General features: G+C 36.9%; 1 protein-coding gene across 1 annotated transcript in view; it reads left to right on the forward strand.

Annotated features, from left to right (window-relative positions):
* LOC150100651 (glucose-6-phosphate 1-dehydrogenase-like) overlaps nt 1-19,009 on the forward strand; it is a 221,548-nt gene that overhangs the window by 110,702 nt on the left and 91,837 nt on the right. The window contains exon 5 of the mRNA XM_090401922.1: nt 4,819-4,977. Coding sequence (XP_090258048.1) covers nt 4,819-4,977 — 159 coding nt within the window. The remainder of the gene's footprint in view (nt 1-4,818; nt 4,978-19,009) is intronic.

Here is a 19,009-nt window from a genome sequence, read left to right on the forward strand (position 1 = left end):
ATATCTCCATCCAAATCTTCACCCATATCATTAATATACAAGTTAAACAGCAATGGCCCTAAAACAGACCCCTGAGTCACACCACTAGTAACTTTCCTTTTCCTGGATATAGGAAAATTTCCCCCATACACAAGTTGTTGATACCTATCAGATAGCCAGTCTCCAATCCAATGCACTAATCTAATATCCAACCCCATCTGCTCAAGTTTGACTGTCAGCTTATCATGAGGTAATCTATCAAAAGCCTTTGTGAAATCCAAGTATATTACTGTGAATCCTTCTCCTCTGTCCATGGAAGCAGTCACCTTATTGTAATAAGTAAATAGATTACTAAAACATGACCTCCCTTTAGTAAATCCATTCTGTCCATGAAAGATAATATCATTGTTGTCAACCCAATTCTGAATCCTAGTTCTCACAAGCTTCTCCAACAACTTAACTACAACACCTGACACACAGATAAGCCTATAGTTTGATGCTTGAGTTCGATCACCTCCTTTATGAAGCGGCACAATCTTGCTCTCCTTCCATTCCTTACGAACTTGACCGAGTGCAAGACTTGTATTAAAAAAATTGTCAAGGCCAGCGTCAACTTCCTGGCACATTCCTTCAGAATACGTGGTGATATATTATCAAGTCCAACAGCCTTATTTACATCTAGTTTGCTCAGCTCCCTATACACCTCTTTCTCGCTTACAGTCAGTCTCTCTTCCCCATCATCAACTGCTCTCAGTCTCTCCATGAAGTCACATCCACAAAATTGAAAGACCTTTATGAATTGCTCATTAATTATTTCTACCAGGGGTGCTTAAGGGTCAAAGCTGTATAACTGAGAGGAGACCTCAATATAGCCTTTAAAGGAATGCGGAGAACCGACCAGAGCTTCTGACCTAATGTCCAATCCTCACCTTCTCGTGGTGCACCCTGTTGGGTATCTACTTTGATACTGAATGAACGAGGATGGGCTGGCAATTTGGGATTTAGCCGACCAAATTGTATTCTTATTGGTTAAACCAAAATAAAAAATGATGGTACAACATGACAAAATTTCATGCCGGCTGGGGTGTCGCCCGGTTAAACAAGGCCCCGTTGTTTTCGCCAGGGAACCATGGCGAACAGCGAAAAGTCAGCTACTGGAACAAATCTGAAAACAAACCCCAACTCAACATCACCAGAGTTAAAGATCGGTACTATTAATGTAAGAAGCCCGAATGGCAAAGAAACGGAGCTAGCTGAGGAATTAGATAAGTACCAGATCGACATAATAGGGCCGATTGAAACAAAAAAGACCAAAACTGGTGAGATCTTTCTGAGCAATAAATACAAAATGTTATATTCAGGCAATGACAATCAAGGAAAAGAAGGAGTAGCCATAGTATTCAACACAAAATACGAGGCTAATCTTCTAGAATGGCAGTCAGTCTCAAGTAGAGTAATGTGGGCAAATATGAGAATGGGGAACTGGACATTGAGACTTATTTGTGCCTATGGTCCCACAGAAGGTTCTACTAAGGTAGAAGTGGAGGAATTTTTTGACGCTTTAGAAAAAGCAACTGACACAATGAAAAAGGAAAAGTTGGTCCTTGTTGGGGATCTAAATAGCAGAGTAGGAAATGATTGTGAGACATACAAAAATATTTTGGGAAAATTTGGAGAAAAGAGCAAAGCTAATAATAATGGCAAATATCTGCTGGATTTCTGCTCAGGACATGGACTGGTTATTACTAACACCATGTTCCAACATAAAAATGTGCACAAATTCACATGGAGAGAAGAGGCTAGGAATAAGAAAAGTCTCATTGACTATGTTATTGTTGATAGTGATGTTTTCTCCCTGGTGCAGGACACCAGAGTGTACAGAGGATTCGAAATTGGAAGTGATCACTATTTAGTCTTGAGCAGGATAGAATTGAATTCATATTGAAAAGAATAACATGTAAGAAAGTTTTAAAGCGAATAAAAGTTGAGCAGCTCTCAGATGTGAACTGTAGACTAAAATACAGAAAGATTATTGAAAAGAAAATGAAATAGTTTGAGAACAGGAATCAAACCTTGGAGATTCAGTGGCAAACTCTGAAGAAAACATTGATTGATTCTGCCAGAGAGGCATGTGGTGAGGTTGTCTGTAAGGATAAAAAAAATCAGAACTCCCTGGTGGACACAGGAAGTTAAAGAGACAGTGAAGGAAAAGAAGAAAGCATATCAAAAGTTCCTGTCAAATAAGTCAGCTTGTGCTCTTAGAGAATATAAAGACAAATGCAAGAATGCTAAACACTGTGTAAAACTAGCTAAACAAAAGTCATGGGAGGACTTTGGCAAGAACATAGAAAATGAATATCAAGAAGGTGGCAAAATATTCTGGAGGTTGTTGAGGAAGCTTAGGAATGGAGGAAAGAGTGCTGTAAAAGGAGTTAGAGATGATAAAGGTGACTGAAAACTGGAGAAAAAGATATCCTTGAAGTATGGAGTAATTACTTTGAAAAACTGCTAAATGAAACAAGCAGTGATGACAGCACAGTGATAAAAAACACTGACCAGGCATGCAGTCAGGAATATATATATCCATACTTGAAGTAGAAAAAGCCATCAAAGGCTTGAAATGTGGAAAGGCAGCAGGAGTAGATGATATTCGACCAGAAATGCTGAAGTATGGTGGTATAAAAGTCTTACAGTGGCTGCACTGCATAGTTCAGAAAGCCTGGTCAGAGGGTCGAATTCCCGATGATTGGAGTAGAGCTCTCATAGTACCCATATATATAAAGGGAAATAAAACTGCATGTGAGAATTACAGAGGTATTTCCCTACTGAGTGTTCCTGGCAAGATCTATGCAAGTATACTTGAGAAACGGTTGAGAAGAATTGTGGAAGAAAAGCTTGGTGAAGAACAAGCTGGATTCAGGCCAAATAGAGGCTGTCAGGATCAGATCCTCACTTTATGACAAATAGTAGAGAAAGCATGGGAATATAACTAAGATCTGTATTTAAGTTTTGTCGATCTGGAAAAGGCATATGACAAGGTGCCAAGAGAGAAGCTATTCAATACGTTGCAGTTATATGGTGTCGATGGGGCATTATATCAAGCAATACTTAGTCTTTATTTGAGTTGTAAGTCAGCAGTTGGAATTGAATGAGGTACAGGAAGATGGTTTAATGTTAACTCTGGTGTGAGACAAGGATGTACATTGTCCCCTCTGTTATTCATTATCTATATGTATCACATTATGAAGGAAAGTGGTATTGGACATGATATCAAGATTGGAGATGTTAATGTCAGCTCTTTGCTTTATGCGGATGATGTTATACTTCTAAATATAAGTTCGCTACAAGTCTGCAAGATTCTCTGACAAATGAATAGCTGTTGTAATAGGTATGAAGGTCAGCAATAAAAAGACAAAGACAATGAAAATAGGCAGAATCATTGAAAATGTCAACTGTGTTGTGAATGGAGAACCTGTGGAACAAGTAAAACATTTCAGCTACTTAGGTACGATTTTTACTGAAGATGGGAAATTAAGTATAGAAATAGACAACAGAATCAGCAAAGCTGGTATGGTGGAAAGTCAATTGAATAAATTCATATGGAATAAGAGAGAAATTAGTCGGAACACTGAATTAGCTGTACAAGACAGTGTTCAAACCAGTTTTAACTTATGGATCTGAGAGCTGGGACAGATATGAGAGTCCTGAGAAAGATTAGAGGCATGAACAGATGGCATCAATGGCAATATCATATTAAAAATGAGCATATTAGGAAAGAACTTGTCATTGTCAGCATCCAGGAATGCGTTAGCAGAGCTAATCTCAGGTGGTATGGTCACTTAAATAGAATGGGAGAGGAAAGATTAGCAAAACAAGTGTTCTCTTCCAGGTAGGAAAATGACCCAGGGGAAGACCAAGATATAGGTGGATTGATATGGTATAAAGTGCCTTAGACGATAGAAATATAAGATCTGATAATGTTGGAGTCTTGACAAGTACCAGACTGATTTGGAGGAAAATTGTAGATAGGAAGTTAGTAATGATGTAATTTTTTCATGTAGTACTTTCATATCCTGTACACCCCTTGAGGGTACATGGCAGGAATTTGATGATGATGATGATGATGATAATGTATCTCTACCACACCTGCAACAGCTGTCTTTATACCATTTTCTCCAGTCAGTATCGTCCTTCTATAATCATTCTTTCTTTTGCTGGCTACATATCGAAAGAACTCCTAAGGATTCTTTTTGGCTTAATTAGCTAACTGCTGTTCATATGTCTCTTTAGCTACCCTCACTAACCAATCACCCACCTTACCTGGTCTTTGTAGTCCTCATGGAATTGGTTATTTGCACTTCTCTTATGCTGCCTCCATAATGTCCTTTTTCTCTGTATCGCATGCTTAATCTCTTTATTCAACCATTTCACGCCTACCTTACTTAACCTTCTCACCCTTGGGATGCATTTAGACATTGTATATACTAGATAGTTTTTTAATAATGGAACACGTATAGACCACAGTAATAACTTTAATTAAATAAAGGTACAAATATTTCGTACTGAAAGTAACAGTACATCCTCAGTGTAGAACAAACATTTAATTAAGTGCATTAGAATATTTGCAATGATTAAACATTGATGAGATAGAAGATACTCATTAACATATGATTTACTGTTTTCATAAATGCTGAAGGGTTATTTCTTTGAAATAAATGTTAAAAATGTTTAAAATGACTAAAATTGTAATAAATGAAATAAAAAGAAATTTTTTTACAGTTTTATAAATTAAAATGATAAAATTCTATAAATAATATATATATTTCTCCCCCTCCTCAGAGGATGGACAAGAGTTATTATTGAGAAGCCATTTGGTAGAGATTCTCAGAGTTCTGCTGAGCTGTCAAATCACCTGTCTTCCTTATTTAAAGAGACAGAATTATATCGAATTGACCATTATTTGGGAAAGGAAATGGTGCAGAATTTAATGACTTTAAGGTTTGTTTTAAGTAATTTTGCTTTGGCTTTGATTTAATGTTTGCTAAATTAAAACTAATACGAGACATTAAAACTTGTAAAAATTTTGTAATTTGCCAGAATTTATTACTATATTAAAAAGATAACAATCACAAGAGATTTTGCAAAGATTTGTTTTATACACAGCATTTCACAAAAGAATGTTGAATGTTCACAGATATTAAACAAAATTCAAATATTTGTTGAAAAAAATTAGAGGTGTAGCAGCAACAGTTTTTATGACTGATGGAGTATTAAGTTTTATTTAAAGTAAAATGTGAGTAGCATGTCTTTCTTTAAATTATAATTCATCTCTTGTCATGCATGTCCCAAGATTTTTGGAATAAGTATAGCTACAGAATTTCTAATTTTGTTTTTTTTTAACTATTATTGTGATGTTATTTTTTTATGTATACACTTTATTCTTTATATAATTCTTTATATATATATATATATATATATATATATATATATATATATATATATATAATATTCATCTAAGCTTGATTTGCTTCCTCAGTCTTAAGTAAAAGGCTGGTTATATTCCACTAATTTGAGCCCTACCCAAGGGTCTATGAATTGTGGAAATACTTTCTGAATATGAATGCTGTACTGAACAAAGTGGCCTTTTTGCAGCTTCCCAATTTTTAATCCATCTAACTCAAGTGCTTATAGATGTTTTTTCAATGTTTTAGGGATGTTCCTAAAGCACCTAATAATAATAGGTGCTTTAGGAGGAAACGAACTATTAAATGGAAATGAACAACTTTCGTTTCCTTTTGCCAGATTCGTTTAACTTCGACTTGCAACTCACGATACTTTGTAATTTTTTCAGTTTCATTGTCGTCAATCCGACTATCTCCTGGTACTGATATTTTGATAAACTGAACACCCTTGTTTTCACCACTTTTTTTCAACCACTGTTATATCGGCTGTATTAGATTCCAAGCTTTTGTCAGTCTGGATTTTATATATATATATTGGTTCGAGGATACATTGTGCTTGGTCAGTAAATTTAGCGCTTGTGTAAAATTCGTGATTTTTGTCTGTTTTATTGTGTTTTTTCCTTAGCAAATTAGTGCTTTATAGTATATTAGTGTAGATTTTAGTGTATTTAGTATTTTATGACATATTTTTATTAAGATATTTCAACAATAAATATAAGTTTAAAACAGCACCAAAAATGCACAAGAAAAGTAATGCTAAAAAAGAACACCGCAAGTGAGAAAGACGGCTATCCCCACTAATGAGGTTATTGGAGTTGTGGAGAAGGTTAATGAAAATGAGTTAACCTACAAAATAGCAAAATTGAAGCAGATCATCAGAGAAATGATGTGAGAATTACAAAAAGTCGAGAGGCGTTTAAATGAGTATAGGGAGAAAATGAAAATTAAGGCAAAATAAGAAACAATTAAGCACGGAAACAGGTAAATCAGGAAGTAATGGAAATCAGGTAAGTGACGTTGTTAGTAAAAAGAAAGAGATTATTTGGTATGGTGACTATAATAAAACATGATGTTGTTGAGTGAGTTATAACTTTGAGTTTTCCTGGAGCGAAAATTAAGAATATAAAGGAAGCAATTGAAAAACAGAAAAGAAAAGTAAATGAAATTGTAATTGTAGTAGGTACTAATGACTTAACTAACGATAAGTTCAGTATGAGAAAGGGTTGTTGGAAGAGGCGAGAGTGGAGGGAGAGAAAGTGAAATTCATCAGTATTTTAACTCGATATGATAAAAATGAATTAAGAAGAATGGCTATGATGGCAAATGATTTGATGCATAGGCTGTGTAGAAGGAATGGATGCGAGTTTTTGGATGCATGGAGTGAGTATGAGGAAAGATTGGATTTGTATAAGAGGGATGGCTTACACCTGAATGCATTTAGTATCAGGAGTCTAGAGACACTAATAACTGGTATGAGACCTAACACAGAGAGTCAGGAAAACTAAATCATAAAGGGAGAAATGGTGAAAATATGAGTGTAAGAGCAACAATGTTTTATATAACTGTGTTAATGATGGGAATGGGCTTTGTCATGGAAATGTTGATGAGGTGAGAACGATTTCAACTTTGTGTTCATCCGGTTTGGACCCATCAAACATGTGGAAAGATGTCTACATGTATAAGGCACTAGAGAAGAATAGAGATCTGCAAGTTGTCCATCTGTGTCATGCAGACAAGAGTATACAAAAGAACATGCAGGTAGATTATTATGTCTGTACATGAATGCCAGGAGTATCAGAAACAAAGGGGTCAAATTTGATGCCTTGGTCAATATGTTGGAACCTTAGATTGTAGGCATTAGTGAGACCTGGCTATCAGAATCAGACATACTAACTATCAAGTGTAAAGGATACACTATTTTTAGGAAGGATAGATAGGAGAGGAGGAGGCGTGCTGCTAATGATATCAGATGACTTGAATCCAGTTAGAGTTGAGGCCTATGATTGTAGTACTACTACTAACAGTATTTCATGTGGCAATGAGTTTGAAGCCATCTGGTGTGAGGTGAAATCTAACAAGATCAATTATAGTGGGGTGTTGTTACAGACCTGGTGGATCAGTCGCTAGTGATGAAGAAATGCATCACCAAATAGGCAAGATGAGCACGAAAAGAGTAATCATAATGGGAGACTTTAATTATCCAAATATTAATTGGATAACAGTAGAATCTCATGAAAAGAATGAAAATGCATTTATTGAGTTATTGTGGGACAACTTCCTCAAGCAGCATGTGACAGAAGGAACTCGAGTGTTAGATTTGATTATAGTGTCAGAGGGCATTTCAGTTAAAGATGTAATTATTTTGGCTCTGGTTGGTGACAATGATCATGCATTACTCACTTGGGAAGTGACTAAGTTTATGAATGTTCCATTCAGGAAAGATTACATGCTGAACTACAAAGCAGGAAATGAAATTATGACCAACTGAGGAGTATACCGAGTTCAGTGGAATGGGATCAGTTGATGGATGGGAAGCATTTAAACAATACTTAAATGATGCGATATCAATGTGCCCTGAGAGTTTGAAGAATAAATAGACAAGAATCAAATCAAATGGATGTGTAATCATGTGGAAGGAATACCATGTGCATTATGAACATTATAATGTGGAAGGAATACTATGTGCATAAGGATAATGTGCATTATGAAAATTATAAGCAGCAGGTTAGAATAGTCACAACTTTTGTACAGAAAGCCAAGTCTGAGCATGAAAAGAAACTGGCTCTTGGTACTAAAGACAATCCACAAGAATTCTAATGATATGCTGAAGTAAAAGAAAGAATGAATATGAAAGAATAACTCTTCTAAATCAGATGGCATGAGGGTTACAGATGCAGAAGAGGTTGTTCAGCTAATGATTTCCCATTTTGTTTAAAGCTATCAACCTGGTGTATGCGACATTGAGTTCACTGCTACCTCTTCACTGGATGAAGAAACTCAGATGTATGAGGACAAGGTATTGGAGCTGTTGCACAAACTGAATAATTGTTGAATAAATTAAACACAAACTAAATAAGTAATTTCCTTACAAATGAATAATTGTTGCACAAACTGGATAAGCAGTAGGGACTGATGGAATATCAGCACGTGTGCTAAAAGAGTGTTCAGCTGAACTGGCTATTCCTTTGACCAGGCCGTTTAATATGAGTCTCAGAACAGGGAAGATTCCACAGGAATGGAAAGAATGTATGGTAATTCCATTGCACAAGGATGGTGCAAAGACCAATGTATCCAACTATTGACCAATTAGTATCTCAGGAGTGGTGGTGAAGATTTTGGAAAAATTGGTTAGGGCTCACATTCAGAAATGGGTTGATGGTGAATCTCTACTTTGCAATGAACAAATGGGTTTACTAAGGGAAGATCATGTTTTAGCAACTTGCTCACATTCTATAACAATATTACCATTGAACTAGACAATTGGAATGGATACACTGTGATACTTTTGGATTTTGCTAAGCTTTTGACAGAATACATCATGGTAGACTTGGATTATAGAATATTAGCGTGGATAAGAGGATGGCTGACTGACAGATATCAAAAAGATACCCTTTCTTTCCTATGTTATGGAGCTATACTTGGGTAGCTCCATCACTATCACTACAGCATCCCATGTGACTTCTATTCCCGCAGTGCGGGGTGTTCGCCAGGATGATCCTCTATCTCCCCTTTTCTTTAACTGCATCATAGATGAGTTTCTTCACTCTCTTCCTAACCATATAGGCTACTCTCTAGGCACTTCTTCCTTTAATGCTATGGCCTTTGCAGATGATCTTATTCTCATAGCCTCTAATAAAGTAGGCTTGCAGAAACTCCTTGACCGGACAGTTGACTTTTTCTCTATTTGAGGCCTTTCTATTAATGTAGAGAAGTCCTGCGCTTTAGCTCTTGTCTCCTCTGGTTGTGACAAGAAGCTTAAGGTCAAGAGTATAGAGTTTTCCCTGCATGGGAGGCCGTTGCATGCTTTGGCCATCCTGGAAGAGTGGAGATACCTCGGTATCATGTTCACCCCAAAGGGAAGATCTCCTATCCCTTCTATCCTAGAAGCCGGGATCGCTTCTTTGAGGAAAGCTCCTCTCAAGCCCCAGCAAAGACTGTTTCTCCTTTCCCACTATCTCCTAGCTCGCTTTTACACAAGTTGGTGCTTGGTAAGACATATATCTCGGTACTGTTCCAAAAGGACAGGGCTGTCTGTTCAGCTGTGAGATCATGACTCTGACTGACACCCCTACTGCATATTTCCATGCGAGGGTGAAGTACGGTGGGCTCAGGGTTCCATCACTTAGATGACTGATTAGACAGCCACGCCTGTGTTTGTCCAGAATCGCAAAGTTAGAACTATCTTCTTCCCCCCATCTGCAAAGAAACTTTTTATAGCCCATTAATACAAGAAGACTTTAGGTGGGCTAAAGGCTGGTCCCATTATCAAGCTACCTTAATTGAGTCAGCACCCACAGAACACAAAAGATGGACATCTCTGCTTCACTGTTCTATAGATGGTGCTCCTTTAAAAGAGTCATATCTGGTGCCTCCCCAGCATGATTGGGTAAGGGATAGCACCAGACTCCTCCCTGGGTTTGAATATATTGACCTTATCAGGACAAGGATCAATGCCCTGCCCACTTGAGTCCGCAAAGCTCAATAGGGTAGTGACGACTCAATCTGTAGGGCTGGCTGCCACTACAGTGAGACATTGTCCCTGCCCATTGTTTCTTCCGCATCCGTGGGGTCCTCGTGCAGAGGCATGATGCTGTGGTCTCCATTCTGAACAACCGCTTTAAGAACAAAGGTTGGGAGACCACAGTGGAACCACATTATAGGACCTCCGCGGGTTTGCGTAAGCCAGACTTAGTGATTAAAAGAGATGGTGACATTTGGGTAGTGATGCCCAGCTGGTGGAAACAGGGTGCCCACTAGCCTATTGCCATAATAATAAGGTAAAGTATTATAAGAATAACCAGGATCTAATTAGTAAGATATAGGAGGAGCATGGGGCAACTCTGAGGTTTACCAGCACCACCATTCTTTACATGACGTATGGAACGCAGATAATTATAAGGACTTAAAACAGCTTGGGCTTACGCAGAAAGATATAAAAGTTCTTTCCTTGAGGACCCTACAGGGCACACTGGTTGCATGGCATTGCCACCAGAGAATGACTACAAAGTCTGGATGTGATGTAAGGGTAGTACTGCCCATAACTAGTACAAAGATTAATAAAATAAAATTAAAAAATAAAAAATAAATAAATAACCAGTGATGTATCACAAGGGTGGTCCACTGTTCTTCAATCTGTACATTAATGATATTAGGAAAGATTTGACAAGCAACATACAGCTATTTGCTAATGATGCAAGAAAGGTAGGGTAATCAGGAATGCTGCTGCTGATATGCAGTACTTGTAGAATGATTTGAATAGGCTGGAATTTTTGGGCATGGGAAAGTGGATGTCAGTTCTATGCCAGTAAATGTAAAGTCATTCACTTCAGCGTGATTAGATATCCAATGTCATATTATATTGGTGGGATTACTTGAAGAAACTGATGAGGTTAGGGATCTTGGTGTGTTAGTAGATAGGAAGTTGAAGTTCAGGGGCCATGTAACAAAGATTGCAAATACAACTCAAAAGATAATTGCAATGCTGAATAAACAATAAAAAGCATACAAAGCATTTTTTTTGCTTTTGAGATGATTGCATTCATAGGAGTGAGCATTTGGGCAGAACTTTTTAAGATAGATTGATAGCATAAAATTTTATAAAACGGTGCTCACTAATGTAAGTTGAATCTATTGTACCATTATCACATTATCAGCTGAGGAATGATTTCTGTTTAAATCGATTAAAATGGAGGTGAATAATAGATTGGTGAAGTGGATAAAGATTAGTTGTATATGAAAGGGATAGGAGTGAATCACCTTTGACAAGAACAACACATGATGTCCTGTAGATTCTGTCCTTGAAAGACTGTTTATTGCAGGAACTGTACTGCAAAATATGAAGGGACATAGGATTTAAGAGTGATGATAAATAAGATAAAGAAATTTCCAATGCAAAAAGCATTCGAAATAAGAGAGAAGAATTTTTGGCATTAGTCAGTGCAATCTCACCAAAAGTTGTAGGCATTAGTGAAACTTGGCTGTCAGCAAAAGATGTGGTCACTGGAATTGAATGTGATGGGTACAGTATTTTTCAGGGAGGATAGAGAGGATAGAACAGGGGGAGAGGTACTGTTGATGACAGCTGATGTTGCAGCCAAAGAAAGTAGTATATATCAAGAGGATAGACATGTGAATGAGAGTTCATTTGAGGCAGTCTGGTGCGAAATAGTGACCAATGTAACCAGATATACAGTTGGATGCTGCTAAAGGCCAGGGGTTACGGGGGGGGGGTAGATATTGAATTCATGCATCAGCAAATTAAATTAGTGCAATGAGTGCAGGTTTAGTGATTATTATGGGGGATTTTAATTATGTTGATATCAATTGGAAGGAGGAAATATCACGTAGCAAAAAGGAAATGGAGTTCATACATCTACGAGATAATTACTTGAAACAGCACATAACTGAAGGGACATGTGGTATGAGAGTGTTAAACCTGGTTATTGGTTCAGAGGATATATGCATAAGTAAGGTGTCCTCGTTACCTCCAATTAGTGAAAGCGATCATGTGGTATTGACTTGGGAGGTTGCAAAATCTGTGAATATTTCTGTTAAGAAGGGGTATATATGGAACTACAGGTTAGGCAATTATAACAAGCTTCGGAGTGAGCTTGCCGCCATCCAATGGCAGAACACATTGCAGGGGAAAGATGTTAGCAGTGCATGGGATAAAATCAGTGGATATCTGAGGAAAACAATATCAGATTGTGTCCCCATGGTCAGGAAGACAAACAAGGTAGGCATTAGATGGATGAGCAGTAGTATCAAGCTTGATCTGCAAAAAAAGAAAATGTTATGGAGAATGTACAAGGAGAAATACAGTCAGTACACCCATGAGCAGTACAAGGCTCAAGCTAGGAAGGTTACCAGCATAGTAAGAAAAGCTAAATCAGATTATGAGAAGACCTTAGCCAAGGAGATCAAGGGTAATCCCAAAGAGTTCTTCCGCTATGTGGCAAGTAAAAGGAAGAATGACTTCGGAAGGATAATTTTAGTGGGTGCTGATGGTATTGAGGTGACAAAATCAGATGTAATAGTCGAGTTACTGAGTGATCACTTTTCAAAAGTCTATCACCCAAGTGAGGATATCTCTGTACCTGTAGCAATAACTAATGTGAGAAATGAAGTTAAGAAATTAGATGTATTTAATATATTGCAAAATTTAAATGCAAATACTGCTGTAGATTTAGATGGAATATCAGCTCAGGTGTTGCGTGAATGTGCAAAGGAATTGTCAACCCCTCTTACTTGGATATTTAACTTAAGTTTGAACTCTGGTATGGTCCCTAGGGAGTGGAAGTTAGGCAAAGTGGTTCCTTTGCATAAAGGTGGCTCTAAAACTGCAGTAGTTAATTACAGACCAATCACCATCTCAGGAGTAGTGGTAAAAGTATTGGAAAAGTTGGTTAAAGACAAAATTCAAAAATGGGTGGATCAGGATATGATACTCTATAGAGGCCAACATGGTTTTGTTAAAGGTAGATCCTGCCTTAGCAATCTATTAACTTTTTATAATAGAATGACATCTGAGTTAGACAAAGGAACTGGCTACACAGTGATACTTCTGGATTTTGCTAAGGCTTTTGACAGGATACCCCATGGAACACTGTTACGCAGATGGGAATGGATACTAAATTGGTGATGTGGATAGGAGAATGGCTCAGGGAGAGATATCAGAAGGTGGTGTATGGAGGAGCTGAGTCCAGGATGAGGCAGGTGACCAGTGGTGTGCCTCAGGGCTCTGTGCTTAGGCCATTGTTGTTTAATTTGTATATAAATGATATAGGAAATGGCTTAAAGGGAGATATTCAGTTGTTTACTGATGATGCAAAGTTGGCTAGTGCAATAAAAAATCAAGCTGATGTTGAAAGTTTGCAGGATGATTTAAATAAGCTGGTAGAATGGGCAAAAGGTAATGGATGTCAGTTCAATGTGGAAAAGTGTAAAGTTATGCATTTTGGGATTAAAAGATTACCAGCTGTGTGCTACATTGATGGAACAGTACTCCAAGAGATTGATGAGGCTAGGGACTTAGGGGTGTTGGTAGATAGAGAGATGAAGTTCAGAGGACACATTGCTAAGGTGTCCAAGATTGCACATAGGATTACTTGGTTGTTGAGGAACACACTGACATCCAGAGATAAAGAGGTTATTATTCCCCTTTATAAAGCGTTGATACTTCCACATTTGGATTATGTGGAAGTATCAATGTGCTCAGGTCTGGTCACCTGGATTCCTTGGAGATGAGGAGGCTGTGGAGAGGGTTCAGAGAAGAGTGACTAAATTGGTGAGTGATATAAAAAATGCTCCCTACATTGATAGATTGAGAGCTTGTGGATTGCGGAGGTTGATTGATAGGCAGAAAAGAAGGGATATGATAGAAACATTTAAATTACTGAAAGGTTTTTATAGGATTGATGCAGGGAAATGTTTCAGCTGTGTGATAGTGATGGAAGAAAACAAGAGGTCATCCCTGGAAATTAAAGAAGCGTGTGGTTAACAAGGGTGTCAGAACAAGGTTTTTTGCCTGGAGGGTGGTGAATGAGTAGAATTCATTGCCTGACTTAGTTGTGAGTTCTTCGTCTGTAAATGAATTCGAGAAGAGATATGACAGATATTGTTTTGCTAGTTTGGGTCTCCTGCAATGAGTCTACCGACTCCATGGAGATACCCGTAATAATAATAATAAAGCTGCAAAGACAAAGGTGGTGGGGGGATGATTGTAGCAATAATGAGAAGAATGATAGAGAAATAGTTTTTGCATATTATAATAAGTTGATCGGTTGAGCCCACACTATATAACAAAATATTCATTTATACCACAATGCAAAAAGTTGGTCACCTGGAATATGCAAATGAGGAAACTCTAGAACCATTCCTGTGATGAATGATAAAAATACAGTAACATTAAGACTAGTAAAATTTTGGATTCTGAGATAGACACCAGAATGCAAATTACAAAAACTGTTGAGTATGAGAAAACTAGTGATATGATTGAAATGTGCATGTCAGAATTGATTCTGGTGGAATAATTTACAGGCTAGAAAGAGAAGAACAAGTTATTTCTAAAATGCTGTTGGTCAGGATGTAGTGAATCCAAAGTCTCGAAATGAATTAAAATATGCACAGTATCTATATAATATGTATCTATATATCAGTATCTATATATCTATATCTATATAATATAATATGCATAGTATTTATTCAAAGCTGAATAAATGAAGTACTACTGTGAGTCTTTTTACTTTAATTTATTAAATAAATTTTTAAATATTTTCCAAAAATACAACTGTATGGGGTTAAATAAAGCCTATAGCATATTAGCACCTTGCATATGCAAGTAGTTAATAAGAAAGAAGGAATCTGTTGATGTTTTTCTTGAACAACTGAATGTTATAGTCTTTTGGTAACGATATGTGTGGCAGGCTCTTCCAGAGGGCAAAGAATATCCCAAATGAAAGAAGAGTACAGGAAGCTAGTTTGAATTTAAACTGTGAATTTATGTTGACCAGCAGCTGTTTGCAATTTAACAGGTATCAAGGAAAGTGGAAGGATGATTTAAGTCAGTTCAGTAGAACTTAGCTCATGAAAATACCCATAAAAAAGACAGAGCAAAAACCGAATATCTATATGAGTCATGTTCACTTCTGAATGACATCAAGAATTTTTAGTGAGGGTTTTTTGGTGTATTGCTCCAAATATGAGAACAGCATTCTAAAGCTTATCAGTGGGGATGTGTATAGGATGAGTAACTCTGTAAGTTGAGGAGAATATAGTATAGTATTGTTGAGCAGAAACGGATATCCATTGGGAAAAAAAAGGGGGACACTGTGCAGATAGCATAACTATAACTCTCAGGCTCTAAGTTTTTTTGGAGGCTGACAAGACTATGGATATAGGGCCATCAGTAGTTACATAACATAATAATGATATGCTGCTTTTCATAATCCATTCTCATGATCTTGATCTCTTTAGCACTCTAAAGAACACTGGGCTTTTGTCTGCATTTCCTAATTCATTTAATGCATAGTTTTGTTTTTTTCCTCAACTGAGTTGTGGTGCTGGAGATTAAGCTACTTTTTGTTTAGTCATTAAAAGATTTTGACAAATAGACACAGTGCTTTAACTGTATTCCCACACAATGCATGAATCATCCACATCAATCTCTCATTGCTTTGAAATTTCTTTCATCTATTCTTAGGAATATAGCAATTTCTCCTGTCGTAATTTAAATTATTTGGTATGTGATAGGTAATCCTGTTGTGCCTGCTCAGTAACAAAACATAATAAGTTTCATCCACTTGTGGTTATCTTCCTTTGTTAGGTCCTGTAAAGCCTTTGTTGTTATGTGCAAGAGAATGGAATTGTGATAATTTATTCAACCGTGAATATGCCAAAGAAATGTAGAGGCTGAATAAGAGAAAAGAACTGTGGTTATGTAGGAAATTCAGTATTCTGATGGACCATGAGACTTGCTTAAATATGAGTAGAGAACACGGTGTCGTAACTGACATAGCAGTTGTAGTGTGTGTGAATGTTCAGAGAGTGTGTAGAAGTGATAGCAAGGAAAAAAAAGTTTCTTGATGATAAAGTGGGTGATAATGATGTTAAAAAACAGAGTGAAATTAACAATAAAGTAGGCAATAATGACAATGAAAAACAAAACAGTTAACAGTAAGGTAGTGAATGGGATTGACTGCAAAGTGTGTGACTGGCGATAAAATAGCAAGAGTGAATGATAGTGAAAAAAGGATGCAAGATTTGAAAGTTGAGTTGGTAAAGATGAGGTGGACACAGAGTGAAAGGAAAAAAATTGCAATATGTGTGGAAGAGTGAAGAAGACAAAAACAAATGATGTTGGTATGAAAAAGGTAATGACAAAAATTGCAAAGAAAGTCCCATGAGTGGTATTGTATGGTGATTCAATTATTAGTGGTGTGGTAAATGAGAAGATGCACAAGGTTTGTTTACCAGGAGGGAAAATGAATAGAGTGATTAGGCATTAGATATGAGGAGTAAGCAAGCAAAGGAGTTGGTAGTAGTAGGAACGTAAGATGATAGTGTGATAGGAAAGGTAGTCAGTGTGTTGCTTAGGTATGACAGTAATGAGAAGAGGCAGAGAGCAAGAATTATGAATGATATCTTAGCAGAAATCTGTGAAGAGAAAAGAGTGCAGTTTGTTAATGTGTTAAAGAATTGAACTGTATAACTGTATAATTGAACGGACTGTATTTGAATGGTTTTGGTGTGTGAGTCATTTGGAGAAACTGCTGCTGGAAGGAACAGTACTTTGTTCAGAGAATGAATTTGAGCAAGTAAGAAGCAATGTGAAAGAGTGGAAGAATAAGGAAGGAGAGACTGAAGTGGTGCTTATGAATGAAGAAGTGGGTAGCATGAGTGTAGAGAATGAGAAAACAAGTATGAAAAACAAACAGGGGAATGGAGAGACTCAGGACAGACAGAGTAACACAGCATGAGAAAGGTCAATGCTCCAAGAGGATGTGAATGTATGTGTAGACAAAAAAAGGGAAAGGGATGACCTGGGATGTAGGGAAAACAGTTGGATTTGAAGGTGGTTCTGGGATGCATAAGGAGAAAAAGAAATGGCTCGAGAAAAGTATGGAGAAGTCGCATCTAATAAGTGGTATATATATATATCAGTGAAACTTGTTATAGATCCATTTCTTTCTTTTAAGGTTATACAGTGGTCAGCATTCATAGTGAAGAATTTATGGAGACACAACACACGTGTTAGAATAATTACTTAAACTTTAGGAAAGTAACATTGGACATTTCAACCTCTGTATTGAGGTCATCATCAGGAAAAATGCATATGTATAAGATACAAGCTACACGACACTGCACTATACAAAAGTAAGATGAATCTAAATGCTTGTTAATTATTTAAGCTAGCCGACCTCTTGTGAAAAAAATAAATAAATAAAAATAAAATAAATTAAATTAAATAAAAATTAATTTTAAATAAAAACAAAATATAAACAGAACTACATTAAACATTTCTAAAGTCCTCTCGTATTTAGATCTGTTTGGGCTTGTTCTTATTGCTATACGGATTGCAGATGGGTCCTCCATATTCTTGGAATGATTAATCCATCATTTTTGTTCAAGTTTGGATAATGTTTCAGCATTTTACAAGCTTCTTTGAATTTTCTTTCAAACCAGGTTTTGGTGCAGTGTACGAACTTAATGCCTTTCCAGTCAATTCTGTGGAGGTTTCAAGTGTGTGATCTGAACACCTGCTCAAACTTGTATAGCTTGTATCTTATACATATGTATTTTTCCAGATGATGACTTCAATACAGAGTTTGAAACATTGAATGTTACTTTCCGAAAGTTTAAGTAAAGTAATTATTCTAGCACGTGTTGTGTCTCCATAAATTCTACACCGTGAATTGTTATAGATCCAGGAATGAGCTGTTATGTTTCTATATGAATGCTAGAAGTATCAGAAACAAAGGAAATGGCATTGATTGAGTTCATTCACCTAAAATTGTTGGAATAAGTGAGACATGATTGGATGAGAATGACATCCTGACAGGAATAGAGATGGAAGGGTATGATATAGTTCATGAAGATAGAAAGGATTTAAAAGGGAGGTGGAGTGCTATTGTTGATAGAAAAAAAAAAGTTATGTCCATACAGGATAAAGATGCAAGGGAGAAATAGTGGTAGTGGTTTTGAGGCAGTATGGTGTGAGATAGACGTGAATAGAATGAAATACTTTGTTGGATAGATCTGGTAATGTGGATGGTGACCAGGAAACGTATAAAGAAATTAGCCAAGCAAATGGGAAAAGCATGATCATTATTGGTGATTTTAATTATAGCAATATAGATTGGGATAATGAGATAGCAACCAGAAGTAAAGAAAATGAGTTTCTTGAGTTTTTGAGGGACAACTACCTCAAGCAGTATGTAATAGAGGGCATGCAAGGATTCAGTCTTGGATTTGATCATCTCATCAGAGGATGTTATTATAAATAAGGTGTCAAATCTCCCTCCAGTTGGTGAGAGTGACCATGAAGTGATTACCTAGGTGGTCGTCAACCATGTGAGCACTTCCTTGAAAAAAGGATATATACAGAACTACAAGGCTTATGAGAAGGATTGCAAGGATTATGAGAAGCTCAGGAGACAACTTGAAGCTGTAGCATGAAATGAGTAGTTGGGTGGGAAGGAGATCACTGTTGCTTGGGTTATATTCAAGAACCATCTAGTAGAAGCAATGTCTAAATGTATTCTGAAGGTTAAATAAGGTGGCTGTGAAATGGATGAATGAAGAGAATTAAGCATACAATACAGAGAAAAAAGGTATTATGGAGGCAACAT

Source organism: Typopeltis vanoorti, chromosome 12, assembly GCF_054136105.1.
Source record: "Typopeltis vanoorti isolate ZY-2024b chromosome 12, IOZ_Tvanoo_1.0, whole genome shotgun sequence".
Classification (NCBI taxonomy): domain Eukaryota; kingdom Metazoa; phylum Arthropoda; class Arachnida; order Uropygi; family Thelyphonidae; genus Typopeltis; species Typopeltis vanoorti.